The sequence below is a fragment of the Esox lucius genome, chromosome 6 (assembly GCF_011004845.1).
Source record: "Esox lucius isolate fEsoLuc1 chromosome 6, fEsoLuc1.pri, whole genome shotgun sequence".
NCBI classification, from domain to species: Eukaryota; Metazoa; Chordata; class Actinopteri; order Esociformes; family Esocidae; genus Esox; species Esox lucius.
The window spans coordinates 25,486,959-25,510,691 of NC_047574.1; the positions used below are offsets into that span (position 1 = coordinate 25,486,959).

The 23,733-nt window shown below is 44.1% G+C and overlaps 1 protein-coding gene across 3 annotated transcripts; it reads left to right on the forward strand.

Moving 5' to 3' along the window:
* Window positions 1-2,240: 2,240 nt before the first annotated feature.
* dlk2 (delta-like 2 homolog (Drosophila)) lies at window positions 2,241-23,275 on the forward strand. Of its 3 annotated transcripts, none has more exons than XM_020047092.3 (6): window positions 2,241-3,523; window positions 11,047-11,139; window positions 15,299-15,356; window positions 20,007-20,137; window positions 20,234-20,381; window positions 21,693-23,275. In XM_020047092.3, the coding sequence occupies exons 2-6, from the start codon at window positions 11,061-11,063 to the stop codon at window positions 22,513-22,515; spliced, it is 1,239 nt and encodes a 412-aa protein (XP_019902651.3). In that variant the 5' UTR covers window positions 2,241-3,523; window positions 11,047-11,060; the 3' UTR covers window positions 22,516-23,275. The 3 variants fall into 3 exon arrangements, with proteins under 3 accessions (XP_019902651.3, XP_019902652.3, XP_010894529.3); XM_020047093.3 differs by having other exon boundaries at window positions 2,241-2,527; XM_010896227.4 differs by lacking the exon at window positions 2,241-3,523 and adding an exon at window positions 6,841-7,238.
* Window positions 23,276-23,733: the final 458 nt, after the last annotated feature.

Genomic DNA, 23,733 nt, shown 5'->3' on the forward strand with positions numbered 1-23,733 from the left:
AAACCGTTTACAGTTGAATGACCCCAATGATTTTGGATGTACAATATGAACGAACAACGTTAGAACTCAATCTGTAAAACTACTAATATAATCTTTCTTTGATTACAATTTATATTGTGTCGATTCCTCTTTATTACAGGTAGTAGCTGAGAGACGTGTGTGGCTGGGTGGTCCGCCAACCCCCCTGCAGCAACACTACATGGCATATTCCAATTCAGAATTAAGACAGAGTTTACTTCCACACAGCCACAGCCTGAAAACAGGGCGCCTAATTAGAGTGGTCAGCACCATACAACCGGCTCACTGGTTCCGTTCCTTGAAGGCCTTTTCTTATCACCTCTCAGCAGGCATTAATAATGCAGCTGGCCGCCATGCTCGCGGCGTTGGATGCAGATCGAGTGTCGACTCGAGCCCTGTATTGTCAGGGCCAAAAGGGGTGCACAGTACACTTTCTAATGCCTATCTGTCATTTAAATTTGATCCAGGCAGAAGACGACATTGAAAAACAATGATATCCACATAGGAAGTAGGGGTGCTGCAGCCCCCCCCCCCATTGTAGCCTGAGCACCCCCTGATGAGACACTGAAAGTACATTTTAGCTTTGGATTGTCCGCTATTAATGCTACTGGTTTGCTTCCTTCGCGAGTCACGCTACCGGAACAGGTTTGCATGCATCCCCCATCATCAGCACCCCCTGATCAAATCACCAGTATGGATATCCAGTCTTTACGCAGCCCCAGAGCACAATCTGACATACAGAAGTTTATTGTGGTTGAAGTGTGACCACTTCTTAGCTAAGCATGCAGACCATTGTGTAAAGCTGAGACTGAATGCTGAAAGTAAATGATGGCATCATAATGATGTCAGACAAGACTACTTTGTTGCGAATGACACTGCTGTTTGATCCTTAAGAGTCACATCCTTAAGAGACCATTACACAAAGCACTGTTTGTCCTGGGAGTGAAATGGCGCATGTCAAGCTGAAGAGGTCAAACACAAAATATTCATCAATCAGAACGTTTGTCTCCCTGTTTGTGTAGAAGGGTCTCCAGTTACCACGCCGACTGCTCTCTGGCCCTGTCACTCAGTGTTTCGACTCGTCCTTCTTCATGTGCATACACTTAATACACAACTATGTCCATGCACACAAGCACACATGCACACACATACACTGAAAAGCAGCAGACGTTTTTATCCATTAATCTTTATACCAGCAATTATTCAACAGCAAAAGAGCATGACTATGTTTAACTCCATGTAGTTCCTGAGAATACCATGCAGACAGCTTATATTCCTGCACACACACGGCCTATTGTTCAAATAGCAATCCCACGGCCCCGGACCTCATAACACATAACCTTGTCGTTAACCCATCACATACTACGCCAACAGGCAAGTACACAAGTACCCTGACACGCCCAGCGACACACCAAGACCCGCACGCTTCTTAAAACCCCTTCAATTGGTCATGTGAAACTATAAGGACCCAATGCATAAGGGACTCTGGACGAGCTTACGGAGACTTAAGGTCTTACAGGATCTCAGTGTTGAGTCCACACGGCCAAGAGATGCCCGGTATCCACAGCCAGGGCGTGCCTCGGAGAAAACCATCCGGTGCCTGGATGCCTTGTTGGTCTGGGGTCTTCTTCACGACCTTCAGCTGCTCCCGGGTCAAGGCAGCTTCGCCGGTGTGGAATGTTAGTTGTTAGCCCCTCCCATCATTCAGACCCATTCTCATCCTAACATAAACAGAAAAGCGTTTCGGGCCAGGTGCCTTTGGGGGGCGGGGGGTTGCCGGCATATCCGTCCCCTCATATTTGAGAGTCATTCAATACCTCCGCCATCAAGGTCTGACAGATAGCCCCCTCGCACTCTGCATTGTCTGCAGATTACCATCAGTTAGGGGGAGAAGGCATCTCACAGCTGCGCTGTCCGGTTCAACGTGGTACTTCTTTAACCACCCCCCATCCTCTTTTTAAAAGGGCGGCTATTTCAAAGTCACCACTTGGACAAATTTAGAGCCCCTTAGCCATTGTAACAATGAGCCCGGTGATTATGTTACAACAATCAGGCGATGTCCCCTGGTACACCATCCCTGGGTGAGGACAGGCAACGCATCTCCTCGAATATAGCAGGGGGACACCGGCAAGTCTCCGCCCACCTTAAAGTGAAAGGAGCGGAGTATTCTGGCAACGGAACATTAATTCACCCCGGCTGCCTGTAGCACACAGGGGAGACGAACAGTGTTTCTAACTAGAGTCATATCTCCACACAAACCAAATATTTGTAAAGAGCAACAGAGACACTGGCCTCTTAGCCTTCTTGCATTCAAATGTTTTGCCACTGGCTTTCAGAGGATTACTTGTTGAGGACTACTTAAAGCTGTGCGTCTTTGAAGAGGAACTTACTTGAGTTTTGTTGGGCAGCTGAGTAGGAGTTCAGTCGGGCAGCTTAGTAGGAGTTCAGCTGCTGTTGGACAGACTGGTGTGGGTGTACCTCTCAAGCCTTGTGGAGGGGCCAGGATAAGGTGGGTAGACAGAAGTCCGGTGCATTTAGATCGCTTCGGGACCACAGCTTTTTTCTTTTGTGTGATAATAAAAAGTGATTCCCAAAGTCTAGGCCACTATGACAAGCTTGATCCTCCCGGCTGAGGTGATAACACAGGAACCACTCCTTTCCTGAAAACCGGACCTGGGCTTGAGGTAATGTTAGAGGTTTAAACTGAGGTTCTTCTGTGGTTTGACGCGGACTGAAAAACACTTGCAGAGTGCTGACTTATAGACGATAAAATATCCACACAAGCTTTGCTATCTGATATTCCAGACAGCCAGAGCAGTGTCACAAAGAATAAATCAGAGAGCACGTGGATGGCAAGAGAGTTTGAAGACTACAGAGGTGTGAATAGTAGAGTCAGTGAGAGCACTCAGAGTCCCTCCTCGGGGACAGAAACTTTCCACCTGTGAAACCCAACCACTTCGGGTTCCAAGACGCTGAAAGCTGGTGGCTGTTGTCTTCCCTCTCCCCGCCTGCTGTCGACCTCTTCTGCTGCACTCACATGGCCACGAGTGTGGAGCTGCTATCTAATCAGTGCCTAATTTAACACGGCCGCCAACAACGCTCGAGACAAAGTGCTTTGGCGACAAAAAACCTGTGACCCTGTCCGACTCTCTGTCAATGAGGAGGTAAAAAAAATGGGTCGGTCTGGAGGTCTGGAGTGTCAGGTCAGCACCGAGATGAGACAGCTAGGTGTAGAGCAGTCAGAGAGGGTGTGAAGTGGGGCGGACGCGTGAGTCTCCTTGAAGTACATCTAGAGGGGGGAGCGGTGGATTCTCCGGCCTGTCTGCAGCTCACCACACACTAACATAACCCAACACCAACTGAGTGAGGCCGCTGCACAGCAGGTGAGAGTACTGGACACACTTCCAAGGGAAGAAAAGCCCACCACCAGGCGGATAGATTGTTGGAGCATGTTACCGGGCATCTCTGCTTTGAAAGCGTGAAGGACTGAGGAGTTCCAAACAAGGTAAAAATGAACTGCCGCATGTAGAATACATGCGTTGTTTGCTTGCTAGCAGAACAAATTAATGTTTGTTTGCTTGGTAGAAGTTGTTTGTGTTACAAAGGGATTGATCACCCAAATTAATGACATATTACTTAGCTGGAAGCAGTCGATGGACAACGTTGGATCGCAGTGTTTTAAATACTAACTTTTTAGCATTTGGGGCAAACACCTAATGCAATTAAATGGTGTCTATAATATATTAGCATTGTAATGCTACATAAGAATTTGCCTCAAGTATTGAAACTTTTAGTGTGCAACTCAATGTATTTATTTAGTGATAACGCTCAGATTTGGAGTATTTTCAAACCAGTATTTGTTTGAGATTTCTAAGCCCATTGACGTGTTTGGCTCGTGATTCATTATCAAGACCAAAAGCCACCTCAGTTGCCACTGTATCAGTTAATCACAACCACCACTTCCCAACAAAACATCAACTAGAGTTTATAAGCTGTATTCACCTCACCAGGCATTGTCTGGAACAAGAGTAGAAGGTGTAGCGACCCAATTCAGTGTAGATTGGTGTGTGTACACTCTGCAGGAGGGAGTCTGTTTTGGTGGATGTAGTTTTTCCGCCGAGAGTTTGCATTCATGACTAAATACTTTGTGGCAGTAAACAGCATACGCGAGGTAACGACAGTTGCTGTTCTCACAGCTCTTGTGTTAGCCCGCTTCCATTTGATTTAACGTCCTTCAATAAACACTGATGTAGCTGGGCACATTGACAGAAATCCAGTATCACGGACACTCATTTGCCAAGGCTTCATCGTGTTATGTTTTGGCTGCAACGCTGCAGGACAGGAGATCCTCTGTCTTCTCTCAGCGTCACAGAATCCCAGTTATTCCCCTGCCTCCTGTCTTCTACAGATGCTTTCTAGTGATTTGTAGGAGCTGGCAAAATCTAGGGTTTGAGGTATCCAATACACTTATTGTTACTGGCCCACAGGATTCTCGGGATTAGTCACTGACTATCTGCAGATTAGAATGTAGGACATTACTATAAAAGCTTTATGACAATGAAATAGCTGCAAGCAAAATGACTCATCATGCACCACATGCCCAGCAATGAGGTAATAAGCAAAGGTTATTTTTGAGATTGCCTAGGAAAAAAAAAAGCCAATTTATTTTACTGCTCCTCCCAAATGTTACCGGCGTTGGTCCTCTGTTGCCATAGCAGCCGTTGACCCCTTTGAAGATCAACCAGTGTTCTGGTGGAGTTCCTAGTTGCTGGATTATTCGCTCACGGTGCTCATAGCATGAAACAGACCTTTCAGGATACTCATCTTCTGGTAAAAGCAGGATAAGACACACCGGACAAACAATAAAGATATTTAGTTTAAATTGTAAGCCTTTTCCTTCCTTTAGATGCTGCATTTTAGCAAGGGAGGGCAGGTGATTTACTTTAAAGGCAGACAAAGGAGGCAGACTGAAGTGGCTAATACTATAAAGCTCCCTAGCATCACCTTTAACAACAAACCTATGCCTAACAGGGCGTCTCTATGCTGATAGGTCAACAAGATAGAGGCCCACTCTTCTAACAGAAGCATCATATTTATTATGAGCCAAAGCCCAGTTCTGGTTTGAAGAGGAAATTGGGCAAATGAAAATGCTGCAGGGGCATGTCACAATGAATGTCATCTACACAAACCTGACAAATTGCTTTCCCGGTTCTTCAGCTGCACTAGACGTCATACCAGATCACTCCTTGAGTGGAGAAGATCTGGGCGGATGGTACAATTTTCAAAGTCGGAGGAAATAAAAAGTATCATTAATAACGTATGAAAGAGCATTTAGGGAAATGTATTCAGTGAGGTCATGTATTCATGGGAAGAACATGTAGAGTACTAAAGTTTGTTGGATGGCGTTGAAGGAGGTCTAGACCAGTTCATTACTGGTGTGTGATCACCCTAGTCTGAATGATGACTTTAACTCCATGACAACTATGGAAAAAGCTGAAAAGATAAACTCAGGCCAAAGCAGTGGAAACGTTTACCCTTTGATGATGTAAATATTGTTACTTCTTTTAAGAATGCATTTTTGAAATATGTTTTAAAAAACTATGTGATTGCTATCAAAGTAGGAAACAGTACAAAATATTGGTCACATAACCCATATGCTTTCCTTAGGCTAATCAGCCAAAAAGGAATGACAATTTGACCATATTTTCATTTGGAAAAATTCTACTAAGACTAACAAATGACAACCACCCTTTGTAATCACTCTTTGTGTGTAATGCGTACAATTGGTTAGCTAATTTAGCAATTTTCTAAATTGCACTCATTGTCATCAAATGTAGCAATTTAGAATCAAGAGGTTTGGCAGGCTTATTGAGAGTGAAAGACTAACAGAAGCCATACAGTCTCTGAAGAGAGCAGCAGAGTGAATGCAATTATTTTGTTGCTGGTATTTCATGTGGAGCAGATGCATCATAATCATGCTGTCTGAAAAGAGAGTCACACAAATGTAGACATAAAATTGCCTGGTCGGATGGGTAGAATAATAGGCATGCCATTATCCCAATATAAACAACATAGGCTGGCAGCAGAGAGCTCCTCAGTTGAGTGTGCTTCTCCCGTTCATCTGAATTCAGAGGGATCTTTTTTGAAGACATGCAGGGAGAACGGCTGGCACACAATAGGACCACATTAAGGTTGGTTGAAGTTAACAGAAGTCCTCACTAAAGTGGACAGCAGGTGTGTGAATCGGGTAAATAGATTGTTATATAAAGTTGTTAATTTCAAAACCAGATGCTATGTTGTCTACAGACTTCTACAAGTCTCCAAGTGATAGGAGAGTATACACACATAAAAAACATTTTCCATTAAAAAGAATCGCTTGCCACCGTTTGCTGGACTCAAACCAGACAGTAAAGTTAACATGGGAGGCCACAACATATTTCCGATTGTAATGGAAGATTAAAACACACAAAAAAAACAGAGGACTGTGTTATGTCCAGAAAAGCAGTGAAACACATGTACACACATGTATAAAGACACATTTGTCAGCAGTCAGACCCCCATTCACAGGACACACACACAACAGGCAGTTGTCAAGGCATGTAGGTTCCTGTTTCCCAAGGTACACATCCATGATATTGTGGAGATAATCCCAGAAGGAAAAAAATGCTTTCTTACTATCACCCTCTGTGGAACGTGTGGGCACAGCAACCCTTCAACCTCAGGAGCCTGAGCGGTCGCTACAGCAACAGCCTTGCACTGAATAACATTTCTTGACGGTACAACACATCAAGAAGCACAGGAGGCTCGATCGGTAGTCACTGCAAATGTGTATCTCCAGTCTAGGAGGACAATTCGGAGGAACGGTGACAGACAGGACTCGAACCATCTCTGTGTGTGAGGCAATAGAAAGAAAGGTGATCGCTTAAACTGATGGCTATCTAGTGGAGGACAGAATCCACGCCTGTCTCTTTAAGAGCTGGTCCTTAGCAGGTCGGTGTTTTTAAGTGGGGAGGTGGATCCCCTTCTGTCTTTATTTTACCTCTGTCTCTCTAACGGGCTTTTTGATCAACAAACCACTCTTTGGTGCCTGACCGCTGCTGCTGAACATGTCTGTTTGTGCTGCTCAAGTGTGTAGTTTTAATTGTCTGTGACCGCACGTGTTTCTGCTCCCTCTACCGGAGGACTCTTATTCAGCGGCGAGGTGAACACCTTCAGCTCAGGTGTGTAACATACTGTACATATCTGCGTGTGTCTACGACTGTGAAAATTAAACCTTTTTCGGCAATTTATTTATTGTATTGTTTGTTGCAAATGAAGCAGAATCAGGCTTTCCTACTGGGACTTTGGCAGTACATGAAAATGTGTGTTGCTATCTTGTAATGTTATCTAACCACCTTGGTCAAATAGTTATTTCATCTCTTTTGTATTTTTTTGTCTTTTCTTGTTCTATTTATAACTGAACTCATTCCGATGTTAGCACATACATACAGGGACAATATGACACAATTTCAAGTAATGTAATAAGTGAGACCATAGTAACTGAATGAAACCACATCTTCATTTAGATTCAACACTTTTCAGTGGCAAAAATATCTAGCGCAGGTTTGATTGAATTCCACACAAAGTGGTCGAATAGTCAATGTCAGCACTGAGTCTCCCTCTACGTCCTGTCCTCATTCAGATTCACACATGGACAACATGCTTCATATTGTTTTGGTTGGATTTCCAATCAGCGTTCTGAACAAGCGATGTGAAGAAGGTTGCTCCTGCGTTTTTCTTTTCTGTGGAATGCTATTCACAGTTCAGGGACATGAGAGCTTTGCACAAAAACACACCTCCATTAAAGGGTTAATTCCGAAACAAAATCCCTAAAGGAACAATTACTGAAATATTTTGTTTGAAATGGTTTCTTGGGGAAATTGCACTGTTGTGCCTCAACGGGGAAAACGTGTCACTGCCAGAATGGTTATGAAGAAAAACCAAAACGCTGATGTTGAAAGAAAGAATATCACAGGAGACCCTAAACTCACACTTCTGCTGCTTCCTACACATTCACCCAGAGTCATTTACAGTTGCTAGTGTGATAGCGCACCATTGAGCTAAGAAGACTATTACAGTGAGAACAGAAGTGGGGTGAAGCACAGGTCAAAGTGTTTTGGAATCCTGTGGTCGTAAATATGCTTCAGCAGGAGTAAAACAAGAAACAGGTCATCATGCAGGCCTTAATGCACGCACATATCTATTTAAAGTAGGAAACATCATGTGGGAGGTTGATTGAAGTAAGACCTACATCTGATTGATGAAGAGCCAGGGCCAGGCTGAGTTGTGCTGCCAGCCGTTAGAATGTGTCACCTGCTTTAGCTGTGAGCCCACAGGGGACCCCCTCACATCTGTCTGCCGTGCTGTCGAGGTTCTGAGAGAGACGGGCCCTCCCCCACGCCCCCGTGGAGAACACGAACATTAGGGCACATGGACAGTAAAACAGGTGTGAAATAGAAGGATCTTAATGTCATCTAAATCCCTATACATGTTGCATTTTGATATAGTCATCAGGTTTTTGTGAGCATGGCCAACTAATCCATACAATTCATGTGCTGGGTCTGTATAACATTCTTGTCAGGACACTTGAACAGGAACAGGCTGGGGAGATGATAATTGACATGGAATCCAGAGCATCAAGGACAACGGACTGTAGTCTTTTAATGTGGCATCAGGAGAAAGCCCTCCAATTATGGTATTAAAACTCCTCCTGGGTTTCTGATCAAAGCAGGGCCCATGGTAGCTCTCATTAACAGCTCACAGAGCTCCATTAGGCAGTAGTGGTGGAGGGAAGGGGCCAGTTGTTGCCTAGAATTCAAATTCACCATGACTGTTCAATGGAATTCCAAAACGACAACTGGGAAAACTCCAGCCAATGGTGAGGTTGAATAATATACTTTTCTTTGAGGCACTACCCATTACTCTTTCACTGATACATTTGTAAGGTCTAACAGCAATCTATGGAATATCAAGTGTAGTTTAAATGACAAAAATGTAAATGTCATTGGCTGTGATTGGTAGATATTCAGACATTGATTATATCTTTGATGGGGCCATTTGTAAGATTTTTACAAATGTTTTAAGTTAATGTTTCAAATACACATTTTCTTCAAAGGCGACTGAGATATTCCCCCCTGAAATGGTCTGGCCTGTTTGTTTTACATTTATCAGATTGCATTGATTCGTAGTCTCTTCAAACTTGCTTCAGACATTTGCAGTAGTATTCCCCTAATCTAAACCTGGTCATTTTTCATGTGGACGAGCTAAAACTATTCCAGTCTCATTTGGTAAAGAAAGTGAAGGAAGAGACACTGTTTGTAAACTGAATTTTTAGGTAGGATTTTACAATGTCCCTTTAAGCATGGTGAATAATGATGTTAATAATTATGCTGTGAATGTAGTAATAAACCTCCAAGACACATCCAAGATAGTCATCCTTCTAAAATGAGTAGCAGGAGAGGAAGGAAACTTCTCAGCGATATCACTAATGGCTTTGTGAGTTTAATTGCTATGATGGGAACTATCTAAGAACAGATCATTCTAGTGACTCCACAATGATGTAAAAATGCCAGAATAACCATATTCCACAACACACATCCTATATGCAACACAGGAACAAACACAATACTGGATAGAACATACATATGAATACTTTGTGGCCTTATGTTGGGAACAAATCCACTACAACACATTACTGAGCAGCGGCCAACTAATTTTCAAGGATGGTGGTTGATGCATCCTATTATGGATACTCTTGACATTGGGAAAGAGATTTTATTCCAGAGTAAAAGAAATGTTTTGCTGAAAACACAGTGGACTGGATTTTACCAGCAAGTGTACCTGAGGCAGTGTCTCAGACCGATGGACCAACCAATTAAATCAATTTCAATCCCACTTTGTAATGCAACAAAAAAATAAGAGGGGGTTTGAACACGTATTAGAACCACAGTAGCCCTATTATAACCCCAACTTAATTCACTCGAGTTCCTGAGAAGAGCTGGAAAGATCGACTGGCCAATGCACAGAAAAGTAAGGACGGCACCTTCATCTGGATAAGACGTTTAGAGTGCCCTGGTAAAAGCTGAGCCGGCTGACTGCCAATTGTACACCAAAAAATATAGTTCAAGCACTGTGTGGCGGCAATGCAAATGTGATATACCTGAGTCACTGCATACTCCTGCCATATAAATGGTTTAGCAGACCACTGTAAGCCAAGAGCTCCCATGTCACATAGGTAACTAATAGCAACACGATATAAACACAGTTGGAGGGGAAGGCTTATGCAGTAAGCTTGTCTGATAAAAACACTGTAGGGTCTGTTCTCTCTATACAAGTTTGGTGACATAGTGTGTATGATGGCTCTGAGAGAGCGGTGACACTGGGGTGTTGTAGTCCTGTTGTAGATGTCTCAAACATTCACACACAATGCTGTAAATTATTCAGTTTCTGTTACCTGCCGAGGTAATCAGGTTTCTCTTCGTTTGATCTTTGGGGAATTCAGGAGTGTTCTTACGCTCTTGACCTGCTCCAGACTGGCAGCACACTTCATTGTTGTAGATTGAATAAGTAAAACCCCCCTCCGTCCTTTAGATCTACTGTCCTGAAACACGGAGGGAGCAGACTGAGGGAACCCATCTGATTAGCTAATAGTCGTTTTTTGCTGGCATCAGCAGTAGGTGTCTCTCTTCGGGACACCTGTCCTGGAATGCCATCATGTGGGAGCTGATTTATAACTGGGACACCTGGTTAAGTGTCCTTTATCAAAACGATGACAGCAGAATAAGGCGTATGGGTCTCGATGTAACGACCGTTCAGACCTCGGCAACGGAATGTCTCACTCCTGCCCGGTAACCTTTGGAGACCCCTTTGTGGCCATAAGCATGTTTACCTATTGGTAGAGATTTATGTCATGCCAAAGATAGATGTCCATTTCAGTTGCTGTGTATCGGCGCAAGTCTGAGAAAAGAATCTCCCGTGCTTTCGTTTCAGATCCCCTTTGCACCATGCCAATGCGATACTCGCTCCCTCTGCTGCTCTGCAGTTGCTGTGTTCTACTGCTCGCCCACCAAGGCAAGGGTCAAGGTAAGTCATGTTGCATGTCAATGAGCGCCCTCAAATTGTCATTGTCTCAGCCAGCAGTGACCCGCTACGGTCATCGCCCTACAACTAGACAGAAAGCCACGGCAACAGCGCAAGTGGTGAGAAACTATCCAATTGCAGCCAAAGGAGCGACAGGATTTCTGCATGTTGATAAAAGTAAAAAAAAGCAGAAATGGATTGGAACCAGATCAAGTCTTCAGATTGTATTTTTTGCAATGAATAAAAGCGACCAAACACATTTTCTATAAAAACGAATTAACATGTAGATTTGACTCAATAACACAACTGAAGATTGATTACATTTGACTTTTAACATTGAATACATGCTGTCTCTGAGAATCACCTTTTTTTAAATCCTTTAGCACGAACCATAGTACGGAGTGCAATATCACAACTGGGGACGTTATTTGATCTCTTTCTCCCTCCCTTGTGAACCTAGCTGTGAAATTCCTGTCTGCTTAGAGAATGTGATTAATTTGTGCTTTGCCTCTTGGGGTGAAAAGGGGAACCGTGATGTAGTAAGAGGCACAGTGTGAAGAGGCGATCGACGCGTGTGTCGGTGGGACAGGTATCCGACCCCAGAGCGGGTGGCAGTAATGCCCCTGCCACTGAGCTAGCTCCGATCCAGGGGCTTTGCTTTAAGGATAAAGGAACATGCAGCCTTTGCCAACCCCGCCTATGTCTTCTAACCCTGCCGGGAGCCTCGCAGCAGAGGAGTAAGGCAGCGAATGACCCCAGCTCAGCCGTTCTGGCTAAATATTTTTCTAGCGTTGCAAGCAGCTGAATGGATACAGAGATTGAATGATCCTTAATTTCTGCGGGGTCTGGTTACGACTCTCTCAGCTCCTTGAGACGGTGGAGCCCCCCCCAAAAAATCCCCTTCCTCCTCGATCTGGTCTTAAGGTGCATATGGACGTGCACTACTTGGCGTGTGGGTTGGCGGCAGGCACACAGCCTGTCTGGGGATGAAGGAAACCCAAACCTGTGCTGTATGTATAACTGGCACCGCAGCAGCAAGCGGGGCAGGACAGGCTAAAGTTTCATGGCCTGAGGTAAATTTAGATTCCCCCCGGTTTGAACACGAAAAGACACAGGGCGGCCGGTGAGTGAATTACCCCCACAGAGGAGCACCAGTGATCCTGTAGCCCTCGAGGGCCCCAGCCTGGGGAGGAACACAGCACCTGTCCACACGAGATTAGACGGCACAAAATCAGAAGCTCTTAAAAGAACAGTGTTCCAAACAAAGGACATTGTGTTGAGCAGTTGCTCCTCTGCTCATTATTTCACTGATGATCTGGTGATACATAAGCTGGTGACAAGGCCCTGGTCCAAGGCCTGAATACATACCATATCACCCGCCAGCATTCTGGGAATGACAAGTTGACAACTTCCAGTAAACTGTTTAAACAGTCATCGTTCATATTCTGACAGTGTTTATACTGTACATTGCCGTACTTAAAAAAGAAAAGAAAAATCAAAGCACCTGGGGACACGTGGTCCTGACTAGCTGATTGACTGAACTTATTTGAAAACAGTCGACTTCTCCAGACAAATAAATTATATTAAACATTTGAGAATAAATGTTACATTAACATTTGAGAATGCTTTCCATTGTGGTCCTCCTTGTGTACAAAACGGACTCTTTAAGACTACTTGATCTGGTTCCAAGTCTTCAGTGTCACTTCACGGTTGAAAGTGGAGCTGAAACAGGCAAACCCGTCCCAGCGAAGGGAAAGACACCAGAGCAAGCCAGCAAGCCAGCAAGCCCTGGCAAAGAGAGTCGGACCTGTGACGTGGGTCTTTCTGGCTTCCTGTGGCCGTCAGTCTGTCCTCACCCTTCAGTTAAAGATGGCTGTCTGTACACCCCGGTCAGCTCATTCCCTCCCTATGAAAACGCGTGCATGATCTGCGCGGTTTGGCCGAACGAGCCCTTGGCGGTCGCCCATCCTGCATACTCCTCCACTCTGGACCGCAAGCTGAATTCTCACTGTGGTCCAGCACCGAACACAGCACTCCCTTCTACCCCGTGTTCAATATGTCTTTCTCCCTGCCAAACACCCTTCGCACAGCACTCGGAGTGACTTTGATGTTTACTCAAACAAACCATGCAGGGGAAAGTTGGAAATAAACAGGCTTTAATGCAGCTTTACTACAAGAATGACAAATCAGATTTGTTGGTCTGCAGCAAATTGCTGAAAAGTGCTCTCACCTGTGCCTGAGGCACTGTGGTAAAGGCATTGGAAGGACTGTTAATGGTGTACACTGCGACATCCTCGATGCAACATCGGTACATGCCTGGCTAATGAATGGATCAGGGCTCAATTCAATTGTGCTTGCTTTGCTCTGGTTAAACTGTAGCACACGTACACGTCAATTCCAGTGCCCTAGACACATCTGAAATGTTCTTAGATAGACACGCAAATGCCATGACAGGTCAGATTCAATTATGCCCTGGCAACACATATTTAATGCTTGTTGTCACAGTACTAAAAAAAAAAAAAAAAACCACTGTTTAATTTTAGCATCTCAAAAATATAAAATAAGATCTCTAAAAATATAATAGCTTACTACAGGATTCCCATTGTCTGTAGGATTCTGTTTGTAACGTCCCTTTTTGGAATAGATGAGCTAATCCTGGGATTTCCCAGCTGTCTGCATTTAAGAGATTACGGTTTGTGTGTTTGTTTTCTGGACCGCTTCGCCATTCTACTATAACAGTTAGTACTTCTCAGCTGTTGGCGTGCGGGCGATCGGAAAGCCAAGCATTTCATTGTTCAAGGTCTGCTATGTTCCCACGGCCACAGGGCTTACTGCAGCCCACTGTCGTGTTGTTAATGGAAAATGCCTGTCATTTTACATCGAGCCAATACGTTTCTGCATTGTGTTCATATGCAACAGCAGGACAACTCAATTGTTCGATGGTTAAGATTATAATTGGCAAAGCCACCAAACTGTTTTGAATCTTGAGATATGATAGAGAATCAAAAACAATAAGAGAATAAGAAAGAGAGTAGACAAGAAAAAATATGTGACAGAGTAGCAAAGTCTCAAGGAGAGGTTTAGAACACCTATCCTGTAACAACTAATAATTTGTGGTTATAGTATTGTAGACTGTACTTAAATCAATGCTCTGCAGTCCACTTCTTTATACAGTCGTAGATCGGGACAAGAGGAGTGATTTTAAATTCCAGCTGTGTTTGGGCAGAGTTTGTGCGGGCAAAGACATGACTGTACAGCATTCCTCTCCTCCCACGGCACGCGCTCCTCTTGCGCCGCTGGCTGCAATCACATGTACAAGGCACACACCCTGCTTGGCCCCGCTACGTACCACAGCCGAGATCAGACGGTACAGAGGCATGTCAAGGCCAGCCAATAACAACAGGAACGACGGTGGTAACCTGCTGTAAGTCAGCGGTGCAGCTGCAGCGACCATTCTGAAACCAATAGCACATCATTCACAGTCAGATACAATCATATGAAAGCATGGAGACATCAGTGCACGTGACTCATACTGAACTAAAACTTCATCCTCCCCACAGTCATGGCTGTGTTATCATAACAAATAAGCAGCCTTATAAGGCAGACCTTATGATACTTTCATGCTTTCGTGCCTGCCCGTCTGTCTCGGCAGCAGTTGCAGGGTTGTAAAGGAACACCACACACACGTGGACAACCGACCGCCTAGGGTCAGAGGTCACAGTGCCATTAGTGTCCTATTGAGCCCTGAAATCCTCCAAGCAGCCCGGAAACAGCTGTCTTATTCTGACATGTCAATTAGTGGACCGGCAGTCTACTAATCAGCAACTGTTGTGTTACAAATGGCTGCATTAAATGTTGAAGGCCCTCCCCTGCTGTACAGCCACACCATTGCAGCCAGGCATTTGAATCCTGGTTATGGCACGCCAACAACGCCAGGGGCACACAAGTTGTCTTGGCTCTGGGTTTGTGTCAGACAACAAGGTTTTGCCTCATTGCGGGCTAGCGACTTTGTGGTAGGTTGGGCACAAAACCTAAGAAATTTCACAGACAAGACAAATGTGTGTTCAACAGACAAGAGCTGTACCTAATTAGTATTAAACCTGAACATCGACTTACTGGGATATCTGGGATCTTCTAAAATAAGTATTACTTTTTCTTACAGCTCTGAACTGCACCTGTAATATGACCAACAGTCGGTGTGATGAGAATTCAGTGTGCAGGTAAGAAGAAACTCAATAACAGCTATCTATAACATATCTTACATTAAATATCTGTAAAGCATACACTGTGCTATTGGAAAGTTTTCAGACCAATTCACTCATTCCACAGCCTTATTCTAAAATCATTATTTTTATTTACTCATCAATCTACATCAAATCCTAAATATTTAACAAGCAAAAACATCTTTCAAGAAATATTTGCAAATGTATTTACCCCCCCAGAAATATCACCTTTACATATGTACACAGACCCTTTCACTCAAAACTTTGTCAATGCACCTCTGACAACGATTACAGCCTCGGGTCTTCTAGGAAATGACGCAACAAGCTCAGCACACCTGTATTTAGGGAGTTTCTCCCATTCTTCTCTGCGGATCCTCTCAAACTCCATCAGATTGGATGGGAACCTCATTGCACAGCCATTTTAATGTCTCTCCAGAGATGGGCTTCACGTCCAGGCTCTGGCCATTCAAGGATATTGTTGATATGCTTGTCCCGAGGCCACTGCTGCGTTTTCTTGGCTGTGCGCTAAGGGTACTTTGGCCCGTTCATCTTTCCCTTGATCATCATTAGTCTCCCAGACGCTGCAGCTGAAAAACATCCCCACAGCATTATGCTGCCACCACAGGGTTTCACTGTATGCTGACATCAGGCATGGCTTCCATGTTGTCACTGCACCATACAGTTTGAAGTCCTGAAGAGATGGTTGCCCTTCTGTATGGTTCCCCCTTCTCCACATAGGGACACTGGTGCTCATTCAGAGTGAGAATTTGTTTCTTGGTCACCTCCTTAACCAAGGCACTTCTCCCCCAAATTTTCAGATTTCAAATTTTATTTGAGTTCTACAGAAAATTCCTTTGACTTCATGGCTTGATTTTTGCACTGACATGCACATTCAACCTTGGGATCTTAAAGCCAGGTATTATATTCCAAATCAAATCCAATCAACTGAAGTTACCACAGGTGGACTCCAAGTTTTAGAAACATCTCAAGGATGCTTAATGAAAACAGGATCAACCTGAGCTCAATTTCGAATGGCATACCAAAGGGTCTGTATACTAATGTAAAAATTATTTTTTTATATACATTTGCAGGCATTTCTCAAATAATTGTTTTGCTTTGTCATTTGTATTTTGAACTAGAAAAAATATATTTAATCAATTTCAGAATAAAGCTGTAACATAATATAATGTGAAAAAAATTAAGGGGACTAAATACACTGCTCAAAAAAATTAAGGGAACACGCAATCATTACAGTATAACACCAAGTCAATTAAACTTCAGGGATGTCATCTGTCCAGTTAGGAAGCATAAGCGAATTGTGAATCAATGTCACCTGTGCAAATGAAAGTGACAACGCAACAGCAAGAGGAGACGCAACAGCAAGACAACCCCCAAAAAGGGAATGCTATTTTCAGGAGGTGGCCAAAGACAACTGCTCTCTCCTTATCCTTCCTGACTGATTCTTCTCTAATTTTGTGTTTCGCTACTGTCCTTGTCACTACTGGTAGCATGAGGCGGTACCTGCAGCCCATTCAGATTGTCCAGGAAGTCCAGCCCCTCCAGGAGGGAACATCCATATGTGCCGTAGCAAAAAGGTTCTCTGTGTCTCCCAGTACAGTCTCAAGACCATGTAGGAGATACCAAGAGACAGGCCTTTACATGAGGAGAGCTGGACAGGGCTGTAGAAGGGCATCAACCCAGGGGCAGGACCGGTATCTGCTCCTTTGTGCAAAGAGGAACAGGAGGAGCACTGCCAGAGCTTTACAAAATGACCTCCAGTGGGCTACTGGTGTGCATGTTTCTGACAAACTGTCAGAAACAGACTTCATGAGGGTGGAGTGAGGGCCAACATCCTATAGAGGGACCTGTGCTCACAGCCCAGCACCATGCAGCTAGACTGGCAATCGCCAGAGAACACCAGAATTGGCAGGTCCGCCATTGGCGCCCTGTTCTCTTTACAGATGAGAGCAGGTTCACACTGAGCATGTGAACGACGTGACACCGTAGTTAACGTTATGCTGCCTGAAACATCCACCCTGCCTGGTTTGGCTGTGGGTCAGTGATGGTCTGGGAAGGTATATCTTTGGAGGGTCGCAGAGACCTCCACTTGCTAGCCAATTGTACTCTGATTGCTGTTAGGTACCAGAATGAAATCCTTACACTGGTGTAGTGGGCCTTGGGTTCCTCCTGGTGCAGGACAATGCCCAGCCTCATGTGTCCAGTGTGTGTAGGCAGTTCCTGGATGACGCAGGCATTGATGCCATTGACTGGCCCTCATGTTCCCCAGACATGAATCAAATTCAGAACCTTTGGGATGTTATGTATCGATGCATCCGACACCGCCAAGTAGCGCCACAGACTGTCCAGGAGCTCACTGATGCCCTGATCCTGGTCTGGGAGGAGATCCCCCAGAGCACCATCCGCCGTCTCATCAGGAGCATGCCCAGACATTGTCAGGAGTGAGTACAGGCATGTGAGGGCCATACACACTACTGTGTCACATTATGAGTTGCCATGATGAAATTTACACAAATTGGAACAGGCTGTGATTTCAATTGTTTACTTTGATTTTCGGTGTGAGTTTGAATCCAGCCATTTTGGTATCCATTGACCATTGTAATGTCATTTTGTTCTCAAAGAACAACACAATATAAAGATTTTGATCATTGATATATTTCGTTCATTGAGACCCGATGTGTGATTTAGGTGTTCCCTTAATTTCTTTTGAGCACTGTATTTTGTGAATGCACTGTACTCAAATCTTCAACCAGAACCGTTCATTAAATGACTGGAATGAAAAAAAAATGGTATACCCATTTCACAGATTTTAGGCCAGTTTATAGCAGGCAAAGATTAAGACTATTCTATGACTGAAAAAAATAAACTCAACTGTCCTAGACTCGGCTTAATCTGTGTCTGTGAAACCATCCTAAAATAAACATCAAGCATTGTGATAAAAGGTAGGTAGCATGTGCACAAGAGGACACATTGCAATCTTCTACTTTCCTGTATCGCACTTTGTACACGAAAGGCCATAACTGCAAATTGAAAACCACAAATTGGTAACAAAACAAGGGGGTAATAAAACACACAGAAAGCTGTACTTCTGATATAGAGCTCATATAAATAGTTATATAATATATCTCAAAAAAACATTAATCCTGGAGTCATAATAGGTGCGTTTTGGCAAACTTATGTTATATCTGGCAAAAACCATTACACTGCATTCCACAGTACTGACACACATTTTAAAAGGTCAAGGATTACACCATGCTTGTATTTCAAGCTATGCAAGTTATTGCTGCTTGGATAAGAGATCAAATGGTAATGTTAATGGGGTTGGTGGGCAACCAGGGGGCACTATTTCCTATAGTCTTAATAGCAAATCCCAAAGACCTCTTATCATCACGGCCACCTAATTATCTGCATCTTTCAACTGGCTCATTTATTTAATCTCCCGCTCCTTGTATGAATAACTACTAAAGATCTTCCCTCTAAGAATCCCTCAAAGTGGTTGAATCCAACAAGAGTTTACTTATTAGTCAGGAATGTTGTTTGAAATGTTTGATACAACATAAGGTTGTTTGGTGATGTTGTTATTAACCAACTGCATACCACTTAGACATAATAGGTCATCATGTGCTGATAGGTAGAACAGTTAGGTAGAACAGTTAGCATTGTTCTAGTATAAAGCATGTGCACATGAAAGGGGACTTGCACTGAAAGGGGACTGAGAAGTTCCAGAAGTATTTAGAAAATATGTCATTTCTCAAAACAGGGGTTGAATTTCTGATAAAAGTATACAATATGGTCCAAAATCTCTGGAGAAGTATCCATTTAAGAAAAGTATTTGAATACCTCTTAGACATCTTTTACACATATATTAAACATCTTTTACACATATATTTCAATTTCGGTTTAGCCATGTACAAATGCTTCATAAAACCTGTTTGTATTGGAAACAGCATTAAAGATTTTGATTTGAAATCTAACTGCCAAATGATCCAAGTTATCAAAATGTGAAAAATATTTATACATACCTTTTTTAAATTAGGAAAAAGACATATTAGGGCCAAACCCGTTCTGTATGGAGTTAGCAAATATTATTCAACAGTGATGGAACAGACTGATCAACATCTACATACAGCATTGTACACAGTACCAGTAGTTGACTGTAAGGGGGTCATCACATTTGTTACTTAACTGTTGATCAAATAAAAGAAATAGGAATACAGATCTTCTTTTATTTGTTAGCTCAGGTTCACTTAATATAATATTAGATTTTGGTAGAAGACTTAAAAACATTCAGTTACAAGTTGGGCTAAAATAGAGAAAATCAGAGAAAGGGATAAAATATAAACTATCATTCAAGAACAATGTTTCTGGTGTCAACTCTGTTCCTGTCGATTTGAGCATGTCACAGAAAATATAGAAATCTTTATAGTTATGTGCCTCAAATAGGATACACAGCAGGCTAACACAAATTATTTGTTTGAGAGTGGGCGCCCTCCTGTTTCCATTGGACTGAGACTGGCCTTAAAACGTTTCACCATGCCTCTACACAGTATCTGTCTTCCCTGTTATTAGGCTGTGTCGGGCCCGCTGAACTGAGAGAGGATTTCAATTTCATTCTTGTGTGTATTCCAGGTGCGACCCGGGCTGGGAGGGGCAGGAGTGTGACGTGTGTGTGAGAATGCCGGGCTGCATCCATGGATCGTGCCACCAACCCTGGCAGTGCAACTGCCAACCCGGATGGGCAGGACGCTTTTGCGACAAAGGTGACAGAAACATATTTGTATGTATCAAAACGGTCATGCTCACATTTGCTGCGCGAGCGGCAATGCGGAACTTGACATTTCTTTCCTTTGCTTCAGATATCCACGTGTGCACAAATGAGGCACCTTGTCAGAATGGCGCCACGTGTTACACAAACGTTTCAGGGGAATACACTTGCCTCTGTCCCGAGAGCTTTCACGGCAGGAACTGCGAACACAAGACGGGACCTTGTCACAGGAGCAGCAGGTGAGCTTAACGAAGCAATGCACTTGAAAACAAGGCATAAAAAGTTTGCCACAGGCCTAATGCTTCTGCCAAAAACAAATTACTATGCTATAACTCCAACTGTCAACCTGGAGACTGAACATATGTATTTAATAATGTGACTTTTTCCACCAGGTAACTCAGTTGAGAACCAATTCTAATTTTCAATGACCATGGCATTCAAACACAACATATAAGGGAATAAACATCAAATTAGGGAATATATCGAGACACATATGCAGTTTGTTACAGTTTTTGGCAATGGTGAATTGAAATAATACCTAACAGAGATTACAATTGAAACAGCAGATGTTAAGAGAGCTGAAATAGAGGGGGCATTTACCTAAAAGAGAGTTGCAAATAAGTTGCTACCAGTGAGTCATGCATGGTATAAGTAGAGCGGCAGTTAACAGCAGTGTAAAGGTCACAGTAATACGTGCTGAAGGGGGAGCTGCTGACAAAGCAGATGGCAGAGTGGTAAATTATATACAATTTATTGATGAGTTTTTAACGTAGCACGCCTATAGAATATGTCACCACAGTCAAGGATGGCAGCATGGTCATGTTTTACAGGGGTATATTTTACAGCGTTTGGGGGAAGGATGCCTCGCTATGGAACAGAACAAGGAAGACGGCAGTATTCAGGAGAAACATGTCTCGTATTGAATGGTAATTTCAGACTCTCATAGGGACACATCCCAAACAGGAAACTGCATTCACTACTAGTGTGTGTGAATGACAACAAGCGGTTGTTCTCTCATAGGCTGCATAATGAGAGTGAGTTGTGCGTTTTGACTGCGTCCCAGCTGGTCCCCTGATGGCATTCAAACACACAGAATGGCGCGCAGCAGTCCTGGCAATTTGTATCCACTAGAGAGGAATCATGATTTAATGGGCTCATTATTGGCCGAGTGGCCGATTGCACTAACAGACGCACTGTAGGCAGACATCTACATTGCAACCTCCCCCCCTCTCCCAGAATCCTTGGTGATGCAGTTACCAGGGAAACCACACAGGCCAGGTCAACAGGTTCGGGATTAGATTTGTCTTAATCAATGAACAACTGATTATTGTAATTTACACACACTACTAGTGCATGCGGTTTCCTGTTTGGGATGTACCCCTGTGAGGGTCAGAAATGACCGAACAACCAGCACACATTTTTTACGGATCACTTGGAACCATAGGATCAGGCTCAATTTCAGCAATCTATTCAGCATTGAAAATCTATTCGGCCATTCAGAACATTTCCCTTCTGGGTTTTTCAGTCGTCACGTTGTTTTCGTCTTTCAGGTCTCCGTGTAAGAATGGCGGGCAGTGTGAGGACAGCGGTGGCCACGCCCTGGAGCTCTCCTGCCGCTGCCTGGCCGGCTTCACAGGGCCTCGCTGCGAGACCAATATGGACGACTGCCTGATGCGCCCCTGTGCCAACGGAGCCACCTGCCTGGACGGCATCAACCGCTTCTCTTGCCTCTGCCCCGGCGGCTTCGTGGGTCGGTTCTGCACCGTCAACCTGGATGACTGCGCCAGCCAGCCCTGCCTGAACGGAGGACGCTGTCTGGACCGGGCCAGCACCTTCCAGTGCCTCTGCAAGCCCGGCTTCACCGGGAGGACGTGTGACGTGCCCCTCCAGAGCCCGGAGAACCACGCCACCATTAGGAGCTCGCAAGGTTGGGCCGGGGGAGGAGGGGACCGGGTCGGGGTGACTCAGGCCAGGCCGGACCAGATCTCCCCAGGGGCTGACCACACTCAGGGCAGCGGTGAACGTAGCAACGGGGACAGGCTGTTGAAGATCTCAGTGAAGGAGGTGGTGACCCAGCGGGGGTCGTCGGGCCTGTCAGAGGTGCAGCTCATCGTGGTGCTGGCTCTTGGGGGCATGACTCTGGCGGTGGTGGCCCTTACAGCTGGCTTGGTAATCAGGGGACACCGGCGGGGGGGCTGCGGCAGCTGTCGGTGGGGCCCGGCCCCTCGACCGCCCCCGCGAGGAAACCGAGACAGCCAGCCGCCCACTCAGAGCCGCCTAGTCGTGGGGGAGCAGGAGTGTAAGATCAGCTACCTACACACGCCTACGACCCCAGAACTAGAGAAGAAGAAACTGAACACGGAGGTGATTTAAGCTACAGGCTCACCACGTCCACCATCCTGAACGCAGGACAGGACTCGAGAACAGATTGCTCTCAGCAGAGGGAAAGCCACGCTTCCATCCCAGCCCTGCCTCCATTACTGACTGTTTCCAGCACTGACATTAAAATACCAACAACATGCCCATCTAGGAATCGAAACCTAGACAGACACCGGACCAAGAAGACCGACTTCATGGGGAAATGGGAGGAGAATGTATTTCACACTGCTAACAAAAGAAGCATGGTCATTACATGATTATTGCCAGACCACAGGATTAAAGCAGAGGTGGATACTGAGAAATATGCTGTGACGTGTTCTCAGCTACTCATCACAGACAATCAATGCGTAATTCCCTCATCCTCAAAATCAGCTGATGCAGTTACTTGGCATGACAGACAATGACTGAGAGACAGTTTTGGAATGTAAGTAGAGACAATGTCCTTGTCCTGTCATCCAAATTGATGTAACAGTATGTCAATGCTGTTCTTGTCATGATATTATGCCAAAACGTTAGACATGAATACAGATGTTGCCCAATCTGCTCATATATTTCCAAATGAGCTCTGAAAGCTCTGCCTAAATAAATTCCCAGCTTCCAGTGAACATAATTCTGAAATCCAGACAGACAAATGAATGCCTGAGGTTATATTTTAACAATGTACTTTAAATATGACTGATAAAAAGACCTGCAACATGTACTTTGTTAAATTACAATTGTGTTATTTTGTAAAGTGATATTCTGTCATTTATGTCAACACTGAAAATAGAATAACAATCACTGTATTTTAAAGCTGTAAATGTAATTTATTTTCTGTAATTTATTTGTGGTCTATTTTGCAATGAGTCTTATTTTTTTTATACTGAATTGTGTGCAATAAAGTTGTGAACTGTTTCGTGTACAAAGTGCTGGTTTGCTAAACTGCTACCAAAATGCTTCTAATTCAGCCACAGAATATAACAACACATACTGTACCTTTCTCTATTGCGCAATTACATAACAGCTTGACAGTTCAATATAGCAATTGAAAAAAACACATTGATGCTACATGGAAGAAAATAGCGTTCTGACAGTACATTTTCCAGAACATAACCACCAATGGTTCAGACTCAGCTCTTTATGACTTTATTCTAATAGACCGGCAGTTTCTACATAATGTAAGACTTACCAGTTAGGTTTCCCTCCATCTAAGCACATCAACTCTATACAAAT